We start from the raw sequence: 20608 nt of genomic DNA on the forward strand, positions 1-20608 counted from the left end.
GTGAACCTCTCGCACCTCTCGGAGCAGAAGACATCTCCTTCGCTTTCCCAGGGAGGAATCACGATCTACGCTCGCAACTAGTCAGCATCTCCCTTTGTCTCGAAGGGGAAGGCCTTCACCTGTACCAATTCACCTCCAAACTTCATCCTTGTGGCGTAGGAATGGAGATACGTCCTCTACAACAAAGGTAAGACTTGCTCTTGCGGCGCTGTAGTCTCACGTCTACTCCTTTGGCTGCATTTCCGGCATAGATCGCATCGCCGAGGATCGGAGAAGAAAGGCATTTCATCGCCACCCTGATCTGGTGTGTCTTGCCTGGAACCAAGGGAAGGAAATCAGCAGGTAGCGAGCAGGAACGCGACTGACCTGTCGAGGGTTTGAGCAGGAACAGGCGCAGCATTGGGGGCTTCCCGTCCTCACTCGGAGGGTCTGTGAGCTCGAAGGCTGTCTGTATGAAACTAGTCACAGCGGGGTTGTCCTGGGTGCGGAGCAGCTTCCATGCTGATCGTCTGGTCCGAGCCATGTCGCCCTTGACCGTCCCTGCGCATCTATTGAGAGACCTGATGCAAGGAGGAGAGGAGGAGGAGGAGAAGGAGAAGGAGAAGGAGAAGGAGAAGGAGGAGACCTTGTTTCTTAGAGGGCTTTCCAGCGGATACAGCGACGTAGTACTTGTCGACGTTCCTCTCTCTGAACTTGGTCATCAACTCACTAGCTGCTCCCCGCGTCTTGGCGAAGAGCAGACATCCCGACGTGACCTTGTCGATTCGATGAACGGGATGCAGAGATCCACGATAGTCGAATCGCTCCTCTGCTTGCAGACTGCGGATATACTGCAAGATCCCTGCATTGCCCTGTTCGTCGACGTGGAATCCGATGCCTGGAGGCTTGTTGACAGCTATCAACCCGTCGTTCTCGAAGACTATCTTGGGTATTCCGAACTGCGTGAGGAAATCGAAAGTTCAGATTGCATGTACGCATTAGAGAAGAAGAACTTGAGCATCATTTGCAATGAAAGCACCTGATGTTGCATCCGAGGATTCACGGCAGGTCGACTGCCATGAGCGCAGGGTCTGAGAGTGATCTTGGAGCAGGTCGACATAAAGCACGAGACACATGATACAGAAGCAAGCTGAGCAACCAATAACACGGGCAGATTATCAAGAGGGACTCGAGTACGGAGAGCTCGAGGGAGGAGGCACTTGGAGGCGGTGAACAAGAATACGTGAAGGAAGGCAAGGAGCGACGAGAGGAAGGCGAGCAGCGGTTGACTGATGAGACGAGAGAAGGAGACTATCAGAGGAGCGCGAGAAGTAGAGGAGGAGAGGAGAGGAGGAGCGCGAGAAGTAGAGGAGGAGAGGAGAGGAGGAGCATGCGACCGTGTGCGCGCGGCTGCATTGCGACCACTGGTGCTCATCGGGATCGATGACCACACGTAAGGGAGAATAGAGCCCTGAAATAATTTCAGTGAAATTTCAAATATGTCTTGAAGATTTCAAACTTACAGGAAACTGGTGACACCGTGTGAAATTCAGTGCCTCGGCCATGCTGCGAGCGGTGGTGGCAGCAGTGACGGTGGCGGCGGCAGCAGAGGTGAGAGACGGGAGGTGGAACACGCTTGCTTCGCATGCAGAATGTTACCTGATGGTGGTGCGTGATGCGTTGAGCCTTTCCTTGTCCTCTGCATCAGCGTGTCATCCTCTTGACATGTAGTTGTGCCTTGAGATGCCTTTGCGTGTGTTTCCGCTCATTGCTCCCGTTAGGCTTTCAGCCTCGGCCCCTCTCCTTTCAGCGTCAGAAGCAACGAGCCGAAGATGGCATGCCAACGCGCTCCTCTGAGCCTGCAGATGCTTCTTGGAGTCCCCAAGCAGGTGCTGGTCACTGGAGCATCGGGAAGGACCGGGTTCTTGACCTTCACGGTGAGGAGGAAAAGTTGGATGTGCGTCTCCTTTGATGTTATGCTCAGAAACTGCGAGAGCTCGAGAAGGAGTTCTACGTGCGAGGGCTCGTGCGATCGCAGAAGGGAGCCAAGAAGTTGGAGACAACCGGGGCATCCCTCGGAGACAGCGAGAAGATCAAAGAGCAGAACGCTAAGATGAGAGCCATGGGTCTTCCTGCTGATGACGACGTGGGTCTGTCTGGATGTCGGTATGCTATCTGACACGAACGTTTGGTTGATCCAGGAGCCAGAGGTGTTTGTGGGCGACATCATGGATAGGGATTCCATCCAAGAAGCCTTCGACGACCTGGACGCCCTCGTCATCTTGACCAGCGGGGTCCCCAAGTTGCGCAAGAGGGAGATTGTCAAGACGGTCCTGTCGAAGCTCATCGGACGCCAGCGCATGCCCAAGTTCTACTACGATCAGATGCCTGAGGAGGTGGACTGGTTGGGTTGCAAGTGCCAGATAGACTTGGCGAAGGAGAAAGGTATCGACCACGTCGTCCTGGTGAGCTCCATGGGAGTGAGTCCGCAGAAGAATACCCCCGACAACACGTTGAACAAGATCGGAGGAGGAAACATCCTGGTCTGGAAGGCTAAGGCTGAAGACTACCTCAAGGAAAGCGGCTTGACGTACACCATCATTCACCCTGGTGGTCTCACCAACAAGCCAGGAGGCGAGCGAGAGCTCGTGCTCGGAACTGATGACTCTCTCCTTGACAACTACGAGCAGCTTGGTGCGAGTCAGAGTGTTGGAAGTGCGAGATGTTCTGACATGGAGGCAAGGTGCGACGCGAACCATTCCTCGGGAGGATGTGGCGAACCTGGTGATTGAGGTGATGTGGTCGGTTGGATCAGCGGGTTGCTGAGAGTTGAGACAGGTCTTGAGGCATAAGGAGCTTGTTGCCAACAAGTCGTTCGACGTTGTCACCAAGGTTGCAAGTTTCTTGCTGAGGTTCATGCGTCCTTGACATGTATGGCAGGATGTTGGTGCTGGTGCGCCAACCAAAGACTGGGAATCGCTCTTCAAAACTCTACCCTAGAAAGATGAATTTGGGATTGAAAAGATAAAGAGTTGCATGACTGCATGTGCTGAGTATGAGAGCATATCGGCGACATGCGTTTTTGTCACGAAGAAATTCATCTGGATCTGTGGGAATACCTCACTTTTCATTCTGTGCTGCCCTGACACTGCCCTCAAGGCTCTCAGCAGAGCATGGCGTAATTGATCTTCTCTTTCCTGAGCAGAAGCATCACTTGGCAACGTCGCACTAAAATCGTTTGCTAACCTCTTTGCTTCGCTGTCAGGAGAGAACGGCGGGTCCTTTCTCGAAGTAAGGGCATCTGGAGCCAGTAGCAGTGAGCTTCAACTGGCAGACTGAAGTTTTACAGCACCTGCATAGGGCGATGTCGAAGAATGTCTAGGGGTCACGTGAGATTGCGGTGACAGTCCGAAGTTGGGCGCTGACCTGCCAACAAGTCACATGCCCGCAAGGTCGCTCAAAGTCACTCACTCTTCAACATGCAGCCCGAAAGCCGGCTTGTCGAGCTGTTTCCGAGCAGAGTCGCAGCTATCGTTAAATCTGGGAATGGAGGGGCTCACAGAGGGGGAGACTGAGGACTTGAGGGGATGAGAGAGTCTGCCGTCATTGGAGAGATCGTTTCCGCTCAGGTTCCGCAGTGCCTCCTCCTTCTGAGAGCATTCCATCTGCAAGCGCATGATGCTTGACTCGAGCGTCTGCATCCTCGAGGTCAACCGGGAGACTTCGGAGGAGAGGTACTGCCTCTCCTTCTTAGAAAAGCTCAGCTCGTCCCGCAGATGTTCGCTTTCTCGCTCCAGTGCTGAGTACTGCTCTAGGATGTCCTGATGAGCCCTCTGCAAGGGAGAGCTTTGATAAGACAAACCCCCAGTTGCCTGCAGCACCAAGGAGCTCAACTCCTGCAGCTTCTTGGCGGTCTTGTTTCGAGTCTGAGGGCTGAGATTCTTCTCCACATCCTGCAGTTGTCCGCTCCTCAAGCTCTCGGTGATCTGATCGATGATGGTTCGCACGTAGCTCAGCTCTGCACAGGCCTCGCATTTCACCAGGTGGGCGGAGACTCCAACCCTCGACTCCTCGTCCACCTGCTCATGTCTGCCCCGATCCCGGGGTTGCGCTCGTCGTTGACGATGTTTGGTCTGATGCTCCTGCGCCTCCTCCTTGTTCTCGCTCTCGCGTGAGACGCCATGGCCCACGAACTGCTCGGGGTTTGCATCCTGCAAGTCTGTGCGCTGCATGGGGGCCTCATCCTGATCAGCGTCGCGGTCAGTTGTGAAAGCTCAGAAACACTCGCAACCTTGTCGCCATGTTCAGCAGGAAAGAGCTCAAGACACGTTGCGCCTTGTCGCACTGTCAGTTCTAGCAAGGAAAACACCGCAGCATCTCACAGTCAAACATACTTTCCCTTTCACTTTCATCTGGATCTCTTGGAGACATGTGAACATTTTCTTTGGGGAATTCTTGAAACAAGTTCGTATCCTTACGGAGGAATTCAGTCAGAATCTGATCATCCAACTTACACTATCACCTTATATTCCACTATTTCATCGTTCATGACCGGTGGCTCTTTCTCCTTGAGCCCCAACAAGCGATATTTCTCGTAGGTCTCAGGGAGCTGTGCGGTACATCAGGAGCTGTGGGTTGCTACATGCAAGCGGTGAGTCTATCAACCTCTTTGAAGTCTTCTGAGTCCAAGCTGACATGATTGTCTTCGGACTTGTCCATTATCATGCAGCTGGAATGCTGTGGAACGCCAAAAATGTCATCCTGATGTCTTCATATCACTAGTAGGGCATCTCTCACCGTCCCATCCATGTAACAACAGAATCTCAGGTCATCATCTGGGAGGTCTTGTATTTCTCCGATCACAAAACTGTCCCTCCTGGTCAGATGAAGTCAATCTTCTCCAAGTCTCGATGGATTGTTGTACAGGAACTTGACGGTGTGATCCATGTGATCGAATTCAACAGAGATCTTATCGCCCAAGGACAAAGGATCCAAAGTTTCATCTTCGAATTCTTTTCCATCACACAGAAATCCCTTCAATCAATTTTCAGGCAATCATCTCACGTCAGATTGATGCACCTTGTTCAATACAAACCATGCCGAGCCGGATGGTAGTCGACGCAAAGAGTCATCAAGAGGTACTGAAGCTTTCTGTTCGACTAGTTCAAGAAGATAATACTAGTAATTCTAGGAATACCGCAACGCCCACAGCAAAGTATTTGCAGTCTCCTTCAAAAACAACTTCCATACTTTGGACTTTTGGTACAGAGCCAAAAGATCCGGACAAAGCAACAGAAAAATCTAGTGGAAGATCAAAAAATATGTTTGATGTTAAGCGTTGGCCTACCTGGGATGTTCGAAACCTTTTCTACTTTCAGACCCTCTCTCTGTATCTTCATTCCATCCCCGCACAAGGCCCATCGAACAGAATAACTGGAAACCATGACCAGTTGCTGTCAACAAATCCTAGAATGCTAGAGCTCCTGCCGTCAGTGCATGATAACAATCAGCCTGTAAAGGAAATTCAAACATGAAAAGGATTCTTTGAGGTATCATTTGCGTATGCTGCTGACCTTCTATGTATTCTTGACGTTTATCTTATATCACTTTGATCTCACACTCCCCGTTACTACCTTCTACTCGCTCTGCACTGCAAAACAATTCAGATGACGGATGTTATGTTTGTTTGGAGAAAATTACAAAGACACGAGGAAAGAGAGAAAAAAGGAGGGAGGGAAGGAGCGGACGGATGTGAAGGGGGCGGGCGGGCGGGCGGGGGACGGGCGGGAGGGAACAGAAGTTCAACATAGGGGTGGCTGCAAGAGAGTAGGTAAAACGTGGGGAGGGAAAGGTAGGTAGGTGAGAGAGGGAGCAGGATGGGAGCACGAGGGAGCGAGCAGGAGGGGAGCAGGAGGGGAGCAGGAGGGGAGCAGGAGGGGAGGGAGCAGGAGGGGAGGGAGCAGGAGGGGAGCAGGAGGGAGCAGGAGGGGAGCAGGAGGGGAGCAGGAGGGGAGCAGGAGGGAGGAAGGAGGGAGGAAGGAGGGGGAGGGAGTAGGAGGAGGGAAGAGCCTTGAAGAGCAACCCTGTGCCAAAAACTTGAGATGTGATCAGAAACTTTTGAGCAATATTTTCAAGAACATTTTCAAATTACATCAGTAAAATTCAAATATTAGCCATAGTCTTTTTAAAATCTAATTTCATTCTCATCTTGCCGGTAGTATCGGAGCGATGGCTCGGGAGGCGTTGGATACAGCGCTAGAGTTGTTGGTGATGGCGGAGGAGGCGAGCTTGAGGAGCAGGAGAACAGTCGGATCATCATCCTTCGCATCTGATGCCTCCAGCAACCCTCCTCCTTCCAACGCCAACTTGTCTTCATTCCTTGCCTCGTCCTCCTCTTCCTCTATCTTCACAAAACCCATCCTTTCGTCGAAGAGAATGATGAGCAACGCACGGAGAAGGTCTTCAGTGCATTCGCATGCTCCCTCTTGGCTGAAATGGATGAGGAATGGAGCTCAAATGTTGGACACAACCATGGAAAAGCTCAAAGACGATTCCCAAACCATCGAAAGAAAGATCATGGATGCCTCAAAGCGGCTAAACCAAGGGATACAAGGTTTTGCCATGGGGAAGTATGATTTGACACAGGAAGAGATTGTTGGGATTCTTGACATTCTGAGGATTGTTGTCATTCCAAACATTGAAGGGAGGATGAAGACAATAAAGAGAATCATATCAGAAATCAAAACTTCGGGGGTTCAGGAATACAAGGAATATTTCGATAGCCCGTCGAGGGATTTATTCTTCTACGAGAATGAACTTGAAAAAAGAAGCATCCAGCTAGAAGCTTCGTCAAAGGATATCGTAATCCTGAGCAGGAAACTCATTGAAGGAAAGAAAAACCATGCTGACGACACACAACGGGCAAAGAAGTTGACAACGTCATTGTATCATTCAGCATCTCGTTCGAAGCTTGATTCTCCATCTAACAAGACGAAAGCGAATGCATTCGACGCGGAAAAGGTACTGTCATTACTGCAAAGTAAGAAACCATCAGACAAGCTGGTTGGAATACAAGCAATCAATCATCAATTGCTCGTCAATTGGGATAGTGCTCGGATCGAACTTTTCCTCCAAGAACTGTTTTCATGCCTTTCAAACGTCAATAGTATGGTTCGGAAAAGTTCGCTTGATCTAATACCTGATTTGTTTCATAACATACCGGTGATTATAAGGGCATACGAAGAAGATCAAACCTTATCTCAAGAAGAAAAGACCATTATCGAGCAGAATATCTTGGATCAAAAAATACTTAGCAAATGTTTGCAAAGTGTAGACCATCACGGACTAGAGATGAAACAAACTCTCATAAGCCTGCTGGGAAACATCGTTTGGTCGAAAGACTTGGAATCTTTGAGTCGAATGCATTCTTTCCTCGAGGATCCTTCTCCTTATGTGCGCAAAACAACAATCATATCCTTGGCAAAAATTGTTTTTCCAGAGGGGTGCACAGAAACATTTCATCGAACAGCTCAATTGCAGTACGACAAGGAATGGCTCGTCCGCGTTGAGTTGTGCACTTCACTTCCAAAGATGGCAGGGTTGGTTGCTGATGATAGTTGCAAAGCTGCTGTCAAACGGTCCATGGAGGACGATGAAGATGAAGAAGGCTTTGGAATGAGCCATTCGTACAATGTGTTTGAAATGGATTTGGATGTTGCAAAAAGCTCTCCTTCCGTGAAAAGTGAGCGAACTATGAAGGTGAGGATGTATCACCCTGATAAGATTGACAAAGACAAGATGAAGAAGAGCCTGCTCGATATCATTGTAAGAATGTTAGATGATGACTCGTGGAATGTTCGCCGAGCAGCAGTGAAAGTTTTTGCAACATTTGCTCATAAGGGGAAAAAGACCACAGAGACTCTCTTCCCTCTTTGTGAAGATCCCAAACTCCAAGTCTGTAAAACAACTTTCGAGTGCATTCCCAGAACAATTTCTCAAAAGACTTCAGAGTACAACGAAACAGTGCTTGCATTGCTAACAATCTTAGTGTCAAACATGAAGGACTCCCGGTCCAAAGGTTCTGCTCCTCTCTTTTTGAGTTGTTAGTGAACTTCTTGCTGCTGCAGACCTGAAGGACCTGATAGTCGAGAAGCGCAAGGCTGAAATCAGTGACTTTGCTCTGACCTGCATCCTACAAGTTGCAAAGAAGGACAACGCTCTGGTCATCAACGGTGACAGATTGTTCATGGCACCGAGGTGTCTTCTAATTTCAAAACTGCAGAGTTCGTCCGAATCCTTGAAACGAATCACAACCCAGTAATGATTATCTCTGTTCTAGAAGTTTGGCCCAAGTTGATTTCTCCTTCGGATAATCTGAACGGTAAAGCTGTCCTGACGATATCGACTGTGCTGACCTTGCGAAGCCATGAGACCCGTCTTGAATCTGCTCTGCTCCAATGAAGAGGTCGTCAGAAAACAAGTCGCTACCATTTGTCCCATGCTGTTGTCAAATCCACCCAGCAGGTCGTTAGTTTTGAGATTATGAATGATCGGATTTCGACGTTTCTAACAGGAATTTGCAGTGACATCGTTTCATTTCTTGTTGTTTTCCTTTCACATGAAAACATTTCTGTCAGAAAAGCAGCGATTGCGGTTCTTCAAGTATGTGATACCCCAATGGATTCCTATCATGATGCGATTCCAGGACATATCTGGTCTCAATGGCGAAGAATTAAAGAGCCGGCGTGCTCAACTACAGAAGATAGCCTTCGGATCCAAAGAGACGATTGAAGTGTTGTCGGGAGAAGGGAGGCTGATATCAGACGGATTGAATGAGGTCATGCAGGAGCTTGATATGTCTTGAATGCAGCCTGTGAGTTCAGTTGCAGGAAGAAGAGAGGATGTTGAGCAGGCACGGCAACGACTTCGTAGCCAAAGGACTGGTCTGCGAGATGATCAAGGTACTCGAATGTCTTGGTGGGAGGTCGAGTGAAGGAAGGCAGGGCACAAGTGGGTTAGAATCGAGTCACTGGAAGCGAAGGATTCTCCTTCTCAATCAGTACGGTATGCTCCCTCTGATGGGCCCGTGCGCTTGTGAGGGTCTTGAATCAGGCGAAGTCTGGCTCGCGTCCATGAATCATTTGCTCGATCCGATTCAAATCATCGCCAGGAACTCCGACATCGTCGTTACCAAGTTGCAGTTCGGGTCGCTCTTCCAATCGGCTCTCCGTATCGATGTAGCTGGTGCGATCCTCTTCACGTGTGCGCTCGTGACATGCGGCGTGCCTGAGGTCAGATGGAAATCAGACTGAGACGTACAACTTGGGTTTCATCACGAGAGAAGAGTTTGTCGGCAAGCTGAAGTTTTCTGCGATGTTGTGAAATCTGACTCCCGCTTTCTAGCTTGGCTCTGTGATTTCATAGAGATCGAGAAGAAAAACTCTCGTAGCAATGTGCGAAAAAGAAAGGATGAACATCGTCGTGTTGATTACAACATGGTAATTGATTTTTAAGAAACAGGGAACAAGGTTGACTGAATTTGTAACAGACAAAATATGAAGAAAATTACTATGGCAAGACAGAGATGGCACTGGATCAATTCATAACTGAGTTGATGACTCCAAAGCTTGTAATGACAAGTCCGGACTTGACGAAACTCTGATTCGATTCTTATCAGACCTCAATAGGCGACAGGCAGAGCTCAGATAGAATGAGAATTCTAGTCGAGAGATTGAACAATCTCGTCACTGATAAGGAGGTGAATGCTGATGAATCGGTTGATCTGATCGCGCATGCTAAGAAGGGAATCTTTAGCTGTTCTTTCGGTTTGCAGATGACTCTCAGCGACTAAACGACAGAAATCTTCGAAACCAGAACACGATCACGAACTTTGAGAGTGCAAAGATGAGCATCACCGAGCTGATTCGAATGTTGAAACATTTCGATGTATGAATTTGAGCTAACGAAGCAGATCACCTGATCATTGAGCAGTTGTTTGGAACTTACTTCAGTCCCAAACAAGTGAGCGAAGCATGGAAGATCGCAAACTCTGGCGAAGGACCCAGCGAGGATCACGACAACCTACAGGTGAAGTTGTTGATGTGGTGCTGGCGAGTTGAGACGAGTCAAGATGGACTGGGAAGAGTTTCAAGTCTGTATCAAGACGCTAGGAAAGCAGGTTATTCGTCTTTCTCTCTCAGAGTTTTCTTGCTGAAGTTCTCGATCAGGCGGGTATTGATGTGCAATCCGAAGAAGACGAAAGATTCAAAGTGCCTCCTCGCCTGTGCACCTCAAAATCTGACCTGTCTGCTTGATAGAACCTTCAGAAGTATCAGATCACAGAGGTCAAGAACTTGCTCTTGCAGCACTGGAATGATTTTCAGCTCTTTGCTCGATATTGCGCTGGTTATCATGGAAGCGAGGGGGATTGACGATTGACAACGTGACAGGAACTCAAAAGGGAGCGGCAAAGAATCTAGTGCAAGCTATTGGCAAAAGTAGATAGTGGAAGGCCGAAGCTTTGGGTACTGACATGCTGAAAGAACGGATGAAATCAATGGACTTCAAGGAATTCATCGAGTTGTGTGAGCATATCAAACTCTTTCCGCGTGTAATGTCAAAGGTAAGACAGCATGAAAGGAGGGTATACAATGACAGGATTCAGGCTAAACTCGCAAAGCACTTTGAAACTGCCAACTCATTTGTTGAGCTCCGAGATGAAGTGAGAGTTCTTCAAACTGAGTTGAAATGGTTTTGATTTCTCTTCAGGACCGGCACGAGTTCTCATTTGAAGAATACAAGTACGTCATGATTCAAATTGCAAGGGAGCTGGGTGTGAAGATAATCGTATGTGAGCATTCGATCTGAGCAATGGATTCACAACTACTGCAGGTCAACGGTCGAGATTTGACAGCGAAACTCTTTATAGCTGAGATAACGGACAAGACATGATGATATCTGTTGAATCGAATAATGTGTCATACTGTATCAATAATCTGTTTGGGGGCGCTTGGAAGGTTATGTAAAAATAGTCGAAGGTCTTGTGGAATCGGTTCCTGCATCCAGTCACTGAGAGTCATAAAGCTCGACATGGTCAAGTGATAAAAGAAAGCACCTCTACGATAACCTCCTGGTTCTTGACAGGGTGCAGTAGCGAAAGCCTCCAAGCATGCAAGCACAGCCTCGGTAGTCCATACCTGCACCTTTTATCAGCCCCTGGCAAGACGCTCTCAGCGCGCTGACTGTTCCCGGAAGGCTGTGTTGATTCTTCCTTTGCCGTAGGAGGTATCGCCCAGAATGTTCAGCTGCAGGTCTAGCTGGGGTCAGCGCCCCTTGCCTCCTAACTGCAACTGACCCTGCAGGTGTCTCCGGATCTGATGTCTCCGTCCTGTGTACAGGGTTGCCTGTAGTTTCACAATCAACAGCCAGCAGGGAAGCAAGGGAGAGAGAGCGAGGAGCAGGGAGAGCGAGGAAAGGGAAAGCTTCGAGTGAAGTGAACTTCACCTTGAGGATCGAGACCGTCACGTTGCGCGTGAATCTCTTCTCCTCTCCTGATATGCTGGACTCCTCGATCCAAGTCCCATCCTCCATCTTCACCATGAGCGGTTCGTCAATCTCAACCTGCAAGCTTGCAGTCAGTGCAAATCCTTCACGTTCCCCTCCATCACCTCAAAACTCGCTAGCCGCTGGAAGCTGGTCTTGCATTCTCTGACCGTCCTGTCCTTGCTGTCTCTATCGGTTCTGCGGGAAGAGAAGAAGACCTTCAGCTTGTCTCATGTTCATGTCTGACAACTTACAAAGGTTTGTCGCAAACAAATTCATCTTTTTCAGGTACCCCACGCACAATGCAAATGTATTGTTTCTGAGCGTTGTACAACGCTTTCTTTCATCTCACATCAGCTGCTCACACATATCAACTCTTGTCACCTGTGCAAGAGCTGCCATCTCAGAATTTTTAGCAAACAGGACCAATCCCGAGGTCGCGCGATCCAGTCGGTTCACCATGTAGATTTGTTTCTTGACTAGATCTCGAACAATCTGTAGAAGAAAGACCTTGTCTTGACGAGAAACATAAGACTTGTGTACCAGAAGGTTACCAGGCTTGCTGACAACCAGCAAATCATCATCCTCATAGCAAACTTTGACCTTCGAAGCCATATCCGCATATTGCTCTTCGAGTGACATCGCTGACTCGTCCTCATCCCCCTCATCCGCTTCCTGATCCTGATCCCCTTCCTCGTTCTCATGCATGAGGGTAACGCTAAGTCGGAGAGAGCCAGGAGGGCATCTGAGCATCCTCCGCTCCCACAAGAAGCCTCGTGACTTCGCTTGCTTGAACATCAACGCCGGGCCACGAGACAGCATGACAGGCGGTCGCGCCACCAGCGTCTTGTGGGACCCTGACGCCCACAGCAAAGACAGGCGGGAGCTACACGCTGTGAGGGAGGAGGAGGAGGAGGAGGAGAAGGCTGAAACTCCCTGCACCACCAGCATCGCCGCGCACGCCACCCGCCCGGTTGTGCGCATAGCAACAAGCAACATTGGAGTATGGACAGGGGTGAAGGGGTCCACATTCAATTTAGATGCTTGGCTGGTTTGAAGGGGTAGGGTAGGGGTAGGGGATGAGGGACCACGATTTCACGTGCGAAAATGTCGGGCGGAGAGGGGGAGATGGGACGGGAACGAGGGCAAGGGAGGGAGGAAGGGAGGGAGAGACGGGAGGAGACGAGGGGTTGAGAGGAGCAAGAGGGAGGATACGGCAGGTGGGGCGTCAAAAGTAGCGCACAAGGAGAAGAAGAGGATTAGAGATACAGGAAATGAACGAATCATAGCAGTACGATGTAGCGAGGAGGGGAAGTGAAGATGGATTCTGATCTTATGTAAAGGTGACGAACGCGTGAAATCATGTCGAAGACAAAGTCCCGAAAACAAGTGGAAGTGGAAGTGGAAGAAAAGAAAGAGACGATCGTTGAAAAGAAGACAAAACGGAAACAAGTGAACGAGGATCAGGATCACGCAGAAGGATCAGCAACCAAGAAGAAGAAGGGTGGCGCCGACAAAGGATCAAACGCTAGCAAACAGAAGGCAATGGACGGTGAAGAAGAAGCAAAGCACAAAGACCCTGCTGATCACAAGAAGAAGAAAGATGGCAATAGTAGCAACACCCCTTCGAACAAGAAGAAGGAGAAACCAGCAAAGAACTCGAACAAATCACAATCAGCGTCTTCTTCCAACAAGATCCATCCCGTGCTTGTGAGAGGCTTGTTCGATGTCAGCGTCGCGGACCTGCAGGATCTGTTCAGCGAGTGCGGTCAGACTCGGCAAGTGAAGATCAAGGGGAACGGAAAAGCGATCGTCGAGTTCAACGATAAGGCAGCAGCTCATACAGCGATGAGTCTCAATGGGACGGAAATCGATGGGAAAGTTCTCAAAGTCTCGAAACTGCCGCCAGAGGAGGCGACAGGAGCCCAGGACGAGAAGGAGGACGACGGGTACTCGACCTCTGTGTGCATCAACAGTGTCCCGCCGGGTACGACAGTGCAGGAGGTGAAGGAGGCATGCTTGAAGCACGGAGGGGTGGTGAAGGTGAAGATGGACAAGAAGAGGGATGGAGTTGCCTTCTGTGAGTTCGAGGAGAAAGACGCTGCTCGTCAGGTGCGTCCTCGCGTGCAGAAAGCAGGCCTGACCCCTCGCAGGCCGCGAAGAAGAGTATCAGGATAGGAAGGACTCTGTGCAAGACCGTCCAGCTGAAACAAGAGTCTGTCAAAGGGTGAGCTGCAACGAGGAGGAGGAGGAGGAGAGAGGAGAGAGGGGAGGAGCGAGAGGAGAGGAGAGGAGGAGCTTTTTCGTTTTGGTCCTGATCGGTTTGACCAGACCTGAGGTAGAGAAGAAGGAAACTTTGACAGCGAAGGCAAAGAAAAACATGCAGACAACTGTGTTAGTGAAGAAGCTGAGCGAAGATGTCGACACAGTAAGATCCGATGAAATGACATCTCCCTCTCCCTGCTCTCATCCTGTCCCACCTACCAACCATCCCTCTTTTACCTTCTTCTACTTGTTTACCTGACTTGGGTACGCAAGAAAATTCTCTCAGAGTTCTTCTCCAAGTGCGGTGAGGCAATGGAAGTTCGAATGGCGTCAGCTCATGGCGAGAAGATTGCTTTCATTAAGTTTGGAACAAAGACAGGTGCCTTTCTCCTCCTATCCCCTCTCTACTCCGTTGTCCTGTTCACCTTCACCTTGCATCTCCTCTCCTCTCCTCTCCTCTCCTCTCCTCTCCTCTCCTCTCCTCTCCTCTCCTCTCCTCTCCTCTCCTCTCCTCTCCTCTCCTCTCCTCTCCTCTCCTCTCCTCTCCTCTCCTCTCTACTCCTCTCTGCTCCTCTCCTCTCCAACTGCTCACAGCCCCAGTCTTTCTGTCTTAATGTTGTTGATCGCATCCGTCAGCCTTCAGGAAGGCGTTGAAGATGAAAGGAACGGAGCTGAAGGGGATGAAACTACTTGTGTCTGCTGCCAAGAACGTCACTGAGCGAAGTGAAGCGCAAGAGCATCAGAAGCGACCGAAACCTGCCTCCTGCCGCACTATCATCGTCAAGAATCTTCCCTACGCCATCGGAGACACTGAGGAGAAGATAAAGAACAAGATCAAGAGAGTTTTCAAGGTATCGCTTCCTCGCCTCCCTCCTCTCCATCTCCCTCCCACCCTCCTCCCCTCTCTCTTCCCCTCCTCTTCTCATTCTCTCGTGTCCTCAGGTGTGCGGAACTGTCAAGGACGTCAGGCCCTTCATGGAGAGGAAGCAGAATGGGGAGGATCCGACATTCAAGGTCTCACGCTCGCTCGCTCGCTCCCATTCTTCCTTACTTCCCCTCTCCTCCCTCCTTCCCCTCCTTCCCTCCCTCCCTCCCATCCCATCCTTCCTGCCTGCCTGCCTGCCTGCCTGCCTGCCTGCCAGCATAAATCCATCCTCTCCCTCCCTTCCTTCTCACTTTCTGCCTCAATCCTTCTATTAGCGTCTATGCCATGTTCGCCCACCATTGACAGCCCAGCAGGGGATGGCGTATGTTGAATTCAACGAGTCTGAGGCTGCAGATGCGGCGCTTAAGATGAACGGTGAGCACGCGGAGAGGAGGAGAGGCCGAGAGGGAGTGGGGCAAGGCGAAGCAGCGCAGGCAGTGAACGAGCTGCAGGTCGAGACAACGATGGTCGGCCGATGAAGATTGACTGGGCGGACAACAAGGAGATTGCCCTCAAGAAGAAGTTCGGAACAGGAAAGATCCCCCCCAAGCCTAGCGTTGGAAAGAAAGGAAAGAAGCAAGAATGAAGATGAAGTTGTAAGATGAAATCTCCAGCAATCACTAGCCCATTACAAGAGACTTCCAGTCTCTTCCTTCCTGTCGTCCCTCTCCTTCGTTATCCTACCAAGGATTCTTATATCTCCGATGACCTGCACCCAAGCGTCAGCTTCTCGCTTGCTTCGCTTCCTCCGCTCACCCAGCACGTCCGTCAGCTCCAGCATTGAGTTTGATCGCCACTTCTTGTTGACGAGGAAGAGTCCACCCATCAGCTCCAGCACCTGGTGAGCAGCATGAGGACGAGGAGCGAGCAGCGAGAGGAGCACCTCTTCCGCCTTGTACAGGCAGTGCGAAGCCGTCGCTGGTTGTCTTCCTACCGTACACGTAAAAACTTTCACTTCCTGTGAGACGCGCATCAGTCGCGTCAGCTTTAGTTCGCCAGGCTATTATGGTGGAACCTGCACGGTCTGACTGTTGGAAACAACTCGATATTGGGCGTCTCTATGGTACGCCATGATGACCTGAGCAACCATCAGTTGCTCTAAGGAGACGAGAGGCGGTCAAATCTGTCAATCACCTTGAACATGTCTTCATCTGCAATGTCATCTCCAATGCCCAGAAGGAAATCGACCCCTCCCCTGTTGTTGTAGTGCTTGATCGTATGCTCGACAAACGCTCCTTTCGTCACTCCCTGCCAATCTAATCACAAACTTCTTCTCACCAGCACCAGCACCAGCACCAGCACCAGCACCAGCACCAGCACCAGCACCAGCACCAGCACCAGCACCAGCACCAGCACCAGCACCAGCACCAGCACCAGCACCAGCACCAGCAGCTTCTCCACCTCCACCTCCGGCTTCTCACCTCATGTCTAACCCGCACGAAAGTCTTGCCAAGGACGATTCGCACCGGGAAGTGCGACAGCATCTCCTGCAGGTGATTCTGCAGCTCCTTCCCCTGCAGGGACCCGAACTCCGGGTTTGCGCTCTCCCAGTGCCACGTCACCGACGAGATCTTGTCGTCTTCGATCCAGCTTCCATTGGTTCTCTGCGTGTACTGTCGCATCAGCCCCACCGCCACGTCCTTCCACTCATCCGTGATGTGCATCTTCGTATCCCATCGCCCAAGAGGGCTTCCCGGCCACTTGTAGTAGTAGCCGTCCTCTGCCGCCAGCCCCACCTTGTCCAGCCCCTCGATCTCCCCCAGGTAGTTGCGGATCTCCTCAGGGGAGTAGCTGCTCAGAAGGAAGAGGAAGTTGCCCTGGTGCTCCGAGATGTTTCGCAAGCACTTGGCAATCTCTCTCTTAGACGTCAAAGTTGCTGGCCCCTCCAGCGCTTTCTCGGGATACAAGATCGGCCGCAGCAGCAGGTCGATGTCGACAATCAATAGTCTAGTTTGTGCCTGCTGATATGCCGAGTAGACATGCTCAAGCTTCAGGTGCTTCGACGACATCTCCTTATGCGGCATCTTCACTATCCCCACCCGGCATCGCGCTCGAACATCTTCTCCAAGCTCCAACATCGTTTCTCGGATCTTCTTCATATCCAGAAAGGCCTTCTCTGCCCATGAGTAAACGGTGTTCTTCTTACAGAAAGCGACTTGCAATTCATGCCAGAACTTCTTCTCGTGGTCGTCTTGCAGCAGCAGCTTGTGAATCGCTCGAGCAAGATCCTCGTCCCTCCAGGGATTCGTCCTGACAGCGCCAGGCAGAACACGAGAGCAGCCGAGAAACTCCGAGACAACAAACCCTCCTTTCTTCTCGTCACCGCACAATACAAACTCGAAGGGAACAAGATTGAGACCATGTCGAATCGACGAGTTGACAAGCATATCAGCACAGGAAAAAAGTGAGACCCTCTCCGCAAACGGCATTCTCCTGTGATAGTGAAGGACCAGCCCCGGGTATTCATTGTTGAGCTCGTTCGCAAGTTTTGCCACCTCGTTTCTGTAGTCCGAGTGTATCTCGTTACCTTCAGCATCCTGCAGCGGGACCGTGACGAGAACAAGAACAACGTTGCCCAGGATGGATGGGAACAGGCGGACAAGAGATTGAAAGGCGCGGAGCAGGAGTAGGATCCCACTCATAGGCTCGAGGTCATCGTAACCGAGAACAACGTGTTTGGAGCGGAAGATTTCATTCCACTTGGCCTTGAACTGAGGGACGCGCTCATCACTCTCAAACTTCTCCAAGAAGGTCCCTGAGTCCATGCCGACATGACTCGCACGGATATGAACGTGATGCCCTCTGAAGTTCAGCTGTACAAGTCCTCCTCGCATCGAATGATATTCCAGACCCAACAGGCGCGAGCAACAGGTCAGGAAATGCCGGGCATAAGTGAAACAGTGAAAGAATATCATATTCGAGTTCAACACACTTCGTAGAATTTCTTTGCGAGCAGGGAGCATCCGAAATATATCCGATGAAGGAAATGGAGTGTTGAAAACAAACCCAATGTTAGCACTTTTACACCTGCCAACCGGTGAGAAGACAACATGTATTTTGAAAGATGTACCTTGCTCCAACAAATGCCGGAACCATTAACAACTCGATATCTACTATCCACACGTAATCCCCATCATTGAACCTCTCCACCAGAGGTTGAACCATTTCAAGATTCACAGTGTTATAGGTCTGCCATTTACTTTGCTTTTCCAGAGCGCCCTTGTGAAATGCCAAGCACATGTCTGCCATGGTAGGAACCATAAAGTGAAAGGTGGGACGCAAAATTCGTTCGCAGAATTCTTGAAAGTCTCGTGCCATTCCACAGGACAGAAAAACAGGAAGACATTGAAAATCCCTCTCAAGTATCTTAGAGACCTTTTCACGGTCTTCTGGTGGCACTTCGATACCTAACCAGCCAATGTACCAAATTTGAGCCTTCTTCCTCAGTTTTCTCAACTTTTCCACAACATAGCTGGCATGCCGGCTAGAAGTATTTGTGGCATAACCTGACGTACATGTCAGTTTTTTCGACAAGAAAACAAATCGTATTTCAACAAGGCTCCACACCTGGATGCCATTCAAAAAAGTAGTCGTTGCTCCCCTTGGGTCCTCTGATCGTTCTCAATGGAAGCTTATATGATATTATGTACAAACATTCCCCAATGATCGAAACTTGCTGCTCGGTGTATTCGTTGTAAACTGAAGTCCTTCCACTGGCGTCGATTGCGAGCTTTCGCTGTTTGCGATCTAACAGCTGCGCTCTTTCAACATTGAATTTACCATCCTCCAAGACCACGAAGACACCTTCTGGCGTAAATGTTCGATTTGAGATGTCTACCTCCCATTCGACCTCGCTCGTGGATCTTCGGTATATGATGTACTTGTACTCAACAGGCTCTCCGCTGGGAACTTCGACGCTGCCAGTCCACATGGGATACATCGACTGATCAGTATGGAGAGGTATTGCCTTATCTGGCTGCCAACATCCCAACGGAGGGCAAGATCCCACCACACTCAGATGGTCACCTGTCTGCGTGTATGCGTGTATCTGAAACTGGACGCGAGTTTTCATCTCATGGGGGAACCTTGGAAGGGAAATCGGCAATGTCTTTCGCTCAGACCTCTCCATGTTTTTGATTGCCTCGTTGCTATTACTCTTGCTCAGCTTCTTCTCAACGTTGATGGCTTCGTTGCTGTTGTTTCTGCTCAGCCTCCTCTCTCCCCTCTCCATGCCCTTCAAGCTCTCTGATGAGCTTGCTGCAGACAAACCAGGAGACAACCCGTCTAGAGCACCTACCCAGCCATCAAGACTTCTGTGTGGCCCAGACCAGTCCTCTCCAACCGAACCATGCCCCTCACTGTCTTCGAAGCCATTCGACTGCATAACGCGATGATCTACAGCAATCATACGTTGTGGTTCCAGGTTTGCAGCCGAGATCATCATATGGAATTCATAGTTCACCAACAAACATCAGATGTAACATCTGGACGATCTGAAACGTTCCCATCACCTGTCCATAATTGAACTTCACTGAATGTGACTCTGCAAAAATCCACAAATGCATGAGTCTATCTCCATAATCTGACATCCCGTCAGGCTAAAATTGATACATGAAGCGCTCAACACTCTTGCCAGCTGTCCTGTCTCCTCTCCCCCTTCAATCCTGCCTCACGGGCTACCTCATGAAACAAATTTCTCAACACCTCCTGGCAATGATCTTGCTTGTCACGTTAGACTCTTTCTTTCCCCTCCCTCATCTCATCCTTACTTCAACGTGCTCCTATCTTCCCTTCTAGTTTCCATCCCGATACTTCCTCCCTGCATCCCCTCTCTCCTGCTTCCCTGCCGTCCCCTTCAATGCCGTGGACGGCATCAAGCATGGTCAGCGCAAACCACCCTACGTATTCCGGGGGTTGGTGGACCTAGACTACGAAGGTAGGGGTAGTCAGCAATGTGACTGGGGATTGAGACAGAATTTCTAGGGGTAGTACACTGATGTTGGTTCGTACCTAGAGGGGTACTGGGCTCTCAGCGGGTATGGACGGGTAGTCTGGTGCCACTTCTACAATTCAGCAAAATTTGACGAGGAGGGTGGGGTTCACACACTTTGTGGGTAGGTGGGGTGGTAAGGGGGTTGTATGAAGAGTGTGGTACTAAGAGAAGGGGGGTGGAGGTCGCAAAAGTAATGGTTGCAACGGGGGGCTGAAAATGGGAGGTAGGGGGTAGTAGCAAACAAGGGAAGGAAGGGAAAGAGATGGGTGATCCCTGGGATAATGTGGGGTACTACTTTAAGTGGAAGGGGTCCCTCTGCACCTACCAAATTGAAGTGGAGTAGCTCAAGGCCTGGGCCCGCCTCAACATGCCGTGGAACCAGCTGCGCGGGGTCTTCGAAGGCTCCAAACATTTCAACTCGTTCCTTCTATATTTTGAACTTTAATGATAAAAGTTGAAATGAAGCCTCGGAGTAAGATTTCTTCCGCCGACGGTGTCCAGTCCGGCTCCAGCTGGCTTCCTGCTCCATCGATGATCCCCGTCCTCGCCTGTTCCTCGCGCTTCACGACAGCACCTCTGCTCTCAGCGTCTTGTCTCCCAACTTCTCTTTCCACAACGCTGTGCCGCTTCCCAGCCATGCGAGTCACTCAACGATGGTACACAGTTGGAGTATTTCGGTGGGCTACCACGCTTTGATTATCAGACTACTCTTGAAATTCACGACTTGGCCCCTTGTTCCGAGACTTTCTGAATCGCAAGCTGAGCGAAGTCTTCCAGCCTAGCATGAAATTCACCATGTTGCCCATGGACATTGTCAGTGTTGAACGGTTCTTGATGGTCCTTAGCCACGGGAGTCTCGGAGAGTCAGATAGGCTTTGAGTGCAAGAAACACACTTTGTGCTTGT

General features: G+C 50.2%; 7 protein-coding genes across 7 annotated transcripts; 3 read left to right on the top strand and 4 right to left on the bottom strand.

Annotated features, from left to right (window-relative positions):
* Positions 1–142: 142 nt before the first annotated feature.
* On the bottom strand, positions 143–926 carry GUITHDRAFT_64798 (hypothetical protein; the record flags this gene model as incomplete). Its single annotated transcript, XM_005839817.1, has 3 exons — positions 143–315; positions 367–540; positions 626–926. Coding segments are annotated over 3 exons (648 nt in total), but the record flags the coding sequence as incomplete, so codon positions are not given.
* Positions 927–1560: 634 nt separating this feature from the next.
* On the top strand, positions 1561–3023 carry GUITHDRAFT_84495 (hypothetical protein). The gene is made up of 7 exons (XM_005839818.1): positions 1561–1590; positions 1761–1916; positions 1964–2125; positions 2181–2673; positions 2723–2772; positions 2818–2871; positions 2920–3023. Exons 2-7 carry the CDS (start codon positions 1812–1814, stop codon positions 2977–2979), a joined length of 924 nt encoding a protein of 307 aa, XP_005839875.1. The 5' UTR covers positions 1561–1590; positions 1761–1811; the 3' UTR covers positions 2980–3023.
* Positions 3024–3142: 119 nt separating this feature from the next.
* GUITHDRAFT_133306 (hypothetical protein) lies at positions 3143–4698 on the bottom strand (the record flags this gene model as incomplete). The annotated part of the gene is made up of 8 exons (XM_005839819.1): positions 3143–3176; positions 3226–3280; positions 3332–3405; positions 3451–4223; positions 4271–4314; positions 4374–4452; positions 4502–4588; positions 4645–4698. 8 exons carry the CDS (start codon positions 4696–4698, stop codon positions 3143–3145), a joined length of 1200 nt encoding a protein of 399 aa, XP_005839876.1.
* Positions 4699–6414: 1716 nt separating this feature from the next.
* Positions 6415–10929, top strand: GUITHDRAFT_101347 (hypothetical protein; the record flags this gene model as incomplete). The annotated part of the gene is made up of 22 exons (XM_005839820.1): positions 6415–6999; positions 7519–8056; positions 8106–8210; positions 8261–8359; positions 8403–8502; positions 8562–8631; positions 8684–8815; positions 8868–8939; positions 8982–9042; positions 9091–9222; positions 9382–9476; positions 9527–9607; positions 9656–9803; positions 9950–10065; positions 10109–10156; positions 10206–10247; positions 10296–10383; positions 10428–10475; positions 10521–10600; positions 10643–10699; positions 10747–10824; positions 10870–10929. 22 exons carry the CDS (start codon positions 6415–6417, stop codon positions 10927–10929), a joined length of 2835 nt encoding a protein of 944 aa, XP_005839877.1.
* Positions 10930–10955: 26 nt separating this feature from the next.
* On the bottom strand, positions 10956–12504 carry GUITHDRAFT_101348 (hypothetical protein; the record flags this gene model as incomplete). The annotated part of the gene is made up of 8 exons (XM_005839821.1): positions 10956–11033; positions 11093–11174; positions 11221–11290; positions 11333–11381; positions 11482–11598; positions 11646–11718; positions 11775–11860; positions 11905–12504. The coding sequence occupies 8 exons, from the start codon at positions 12502–12504 to the stop codon at positions 10956–10958; spliced, it is 1155 nt and encodes a 384-aa protein (XP_005839878.1).
* A 378-nt stretch (positions 12505–12882) lies between these two features.
* On the top strand, positions 12883–15296 carry GUITHDRAFT_101349 (hypothetical protein; the record flags this gene model as incomplete). Its single annotated transcript, XM_005839822.1, has 8 exons — positions 12883–13632; positions 13674–13747; positions 13852–13948; positions 14059–14164; positions 14422–14636; positions 14728–14799; positions 14986–15085; positions 15163–15296. The coding sequence occupies 8 exons, from the start codon at positions 12883–12885 to the stop codon at positions 15294–15296; spliced, it is 1548 nt and encodes a 515-aa protein (XP_005839879.1).
* Positions 15297–15808: 512 nt separating this feature from the next.
* GUITHDRAFT_64639 (hypothetical protein) lies at positions 15809–18157 on the bottom strand (the record flags this gene model as incomplete). The annotated part of the gene is made up of 3 exons (XM_005839823.1): positions 15809–15958; positions 16132–17737; positions 17781–18157. Coding segments are annotated over 3 exons (2133 nt in total), but the record flags the coding sequence as incomplete, so codon positions are not given.
* Positions 18158–20608: the final 2451 nt, after the last annotated feature.

This window comes from Guillardia theta (assembly GCF_000315625.1).
Source record: "Guillardia theta CCMP2712 unplaced genomic scaffold GUITHscaffold_7, whole genome shotgun sequence".
In the NCBI taxonomy this organism is placed as follows: Eukaryota; class Cryptophyceae; order Pyrenomonadales; family Geminigeraceae; genus Guillardia; species Guillardia theta.

Excerpts from the sequence above, each read along its gene's own strand:
- GUITHDRAFT_84495 (XM_005839818.1), top strand. The coding sequence starts at position 1,812 with ATGGCATGCCAACGCGCTCCTCTGAGCCTGCAGATGCTTCTTGGAGTC. Across the intron at positions 1,917-1,963 it reads CCGGGTTCTTGACCTTCACG|AAACTGCGAGAGCTCGAGAA; the intron begins GTGAGGAGGAAA and ends TGTTATGCTCAG. Across the intron at positions 2,126-2,180 it reads GTCTTCCTGCTGATGACGAC|GAGCCAGAGGTGTTTGTGGG; the intron begins GTGGGTCTGTCT and ends TGGTTGATCCAG.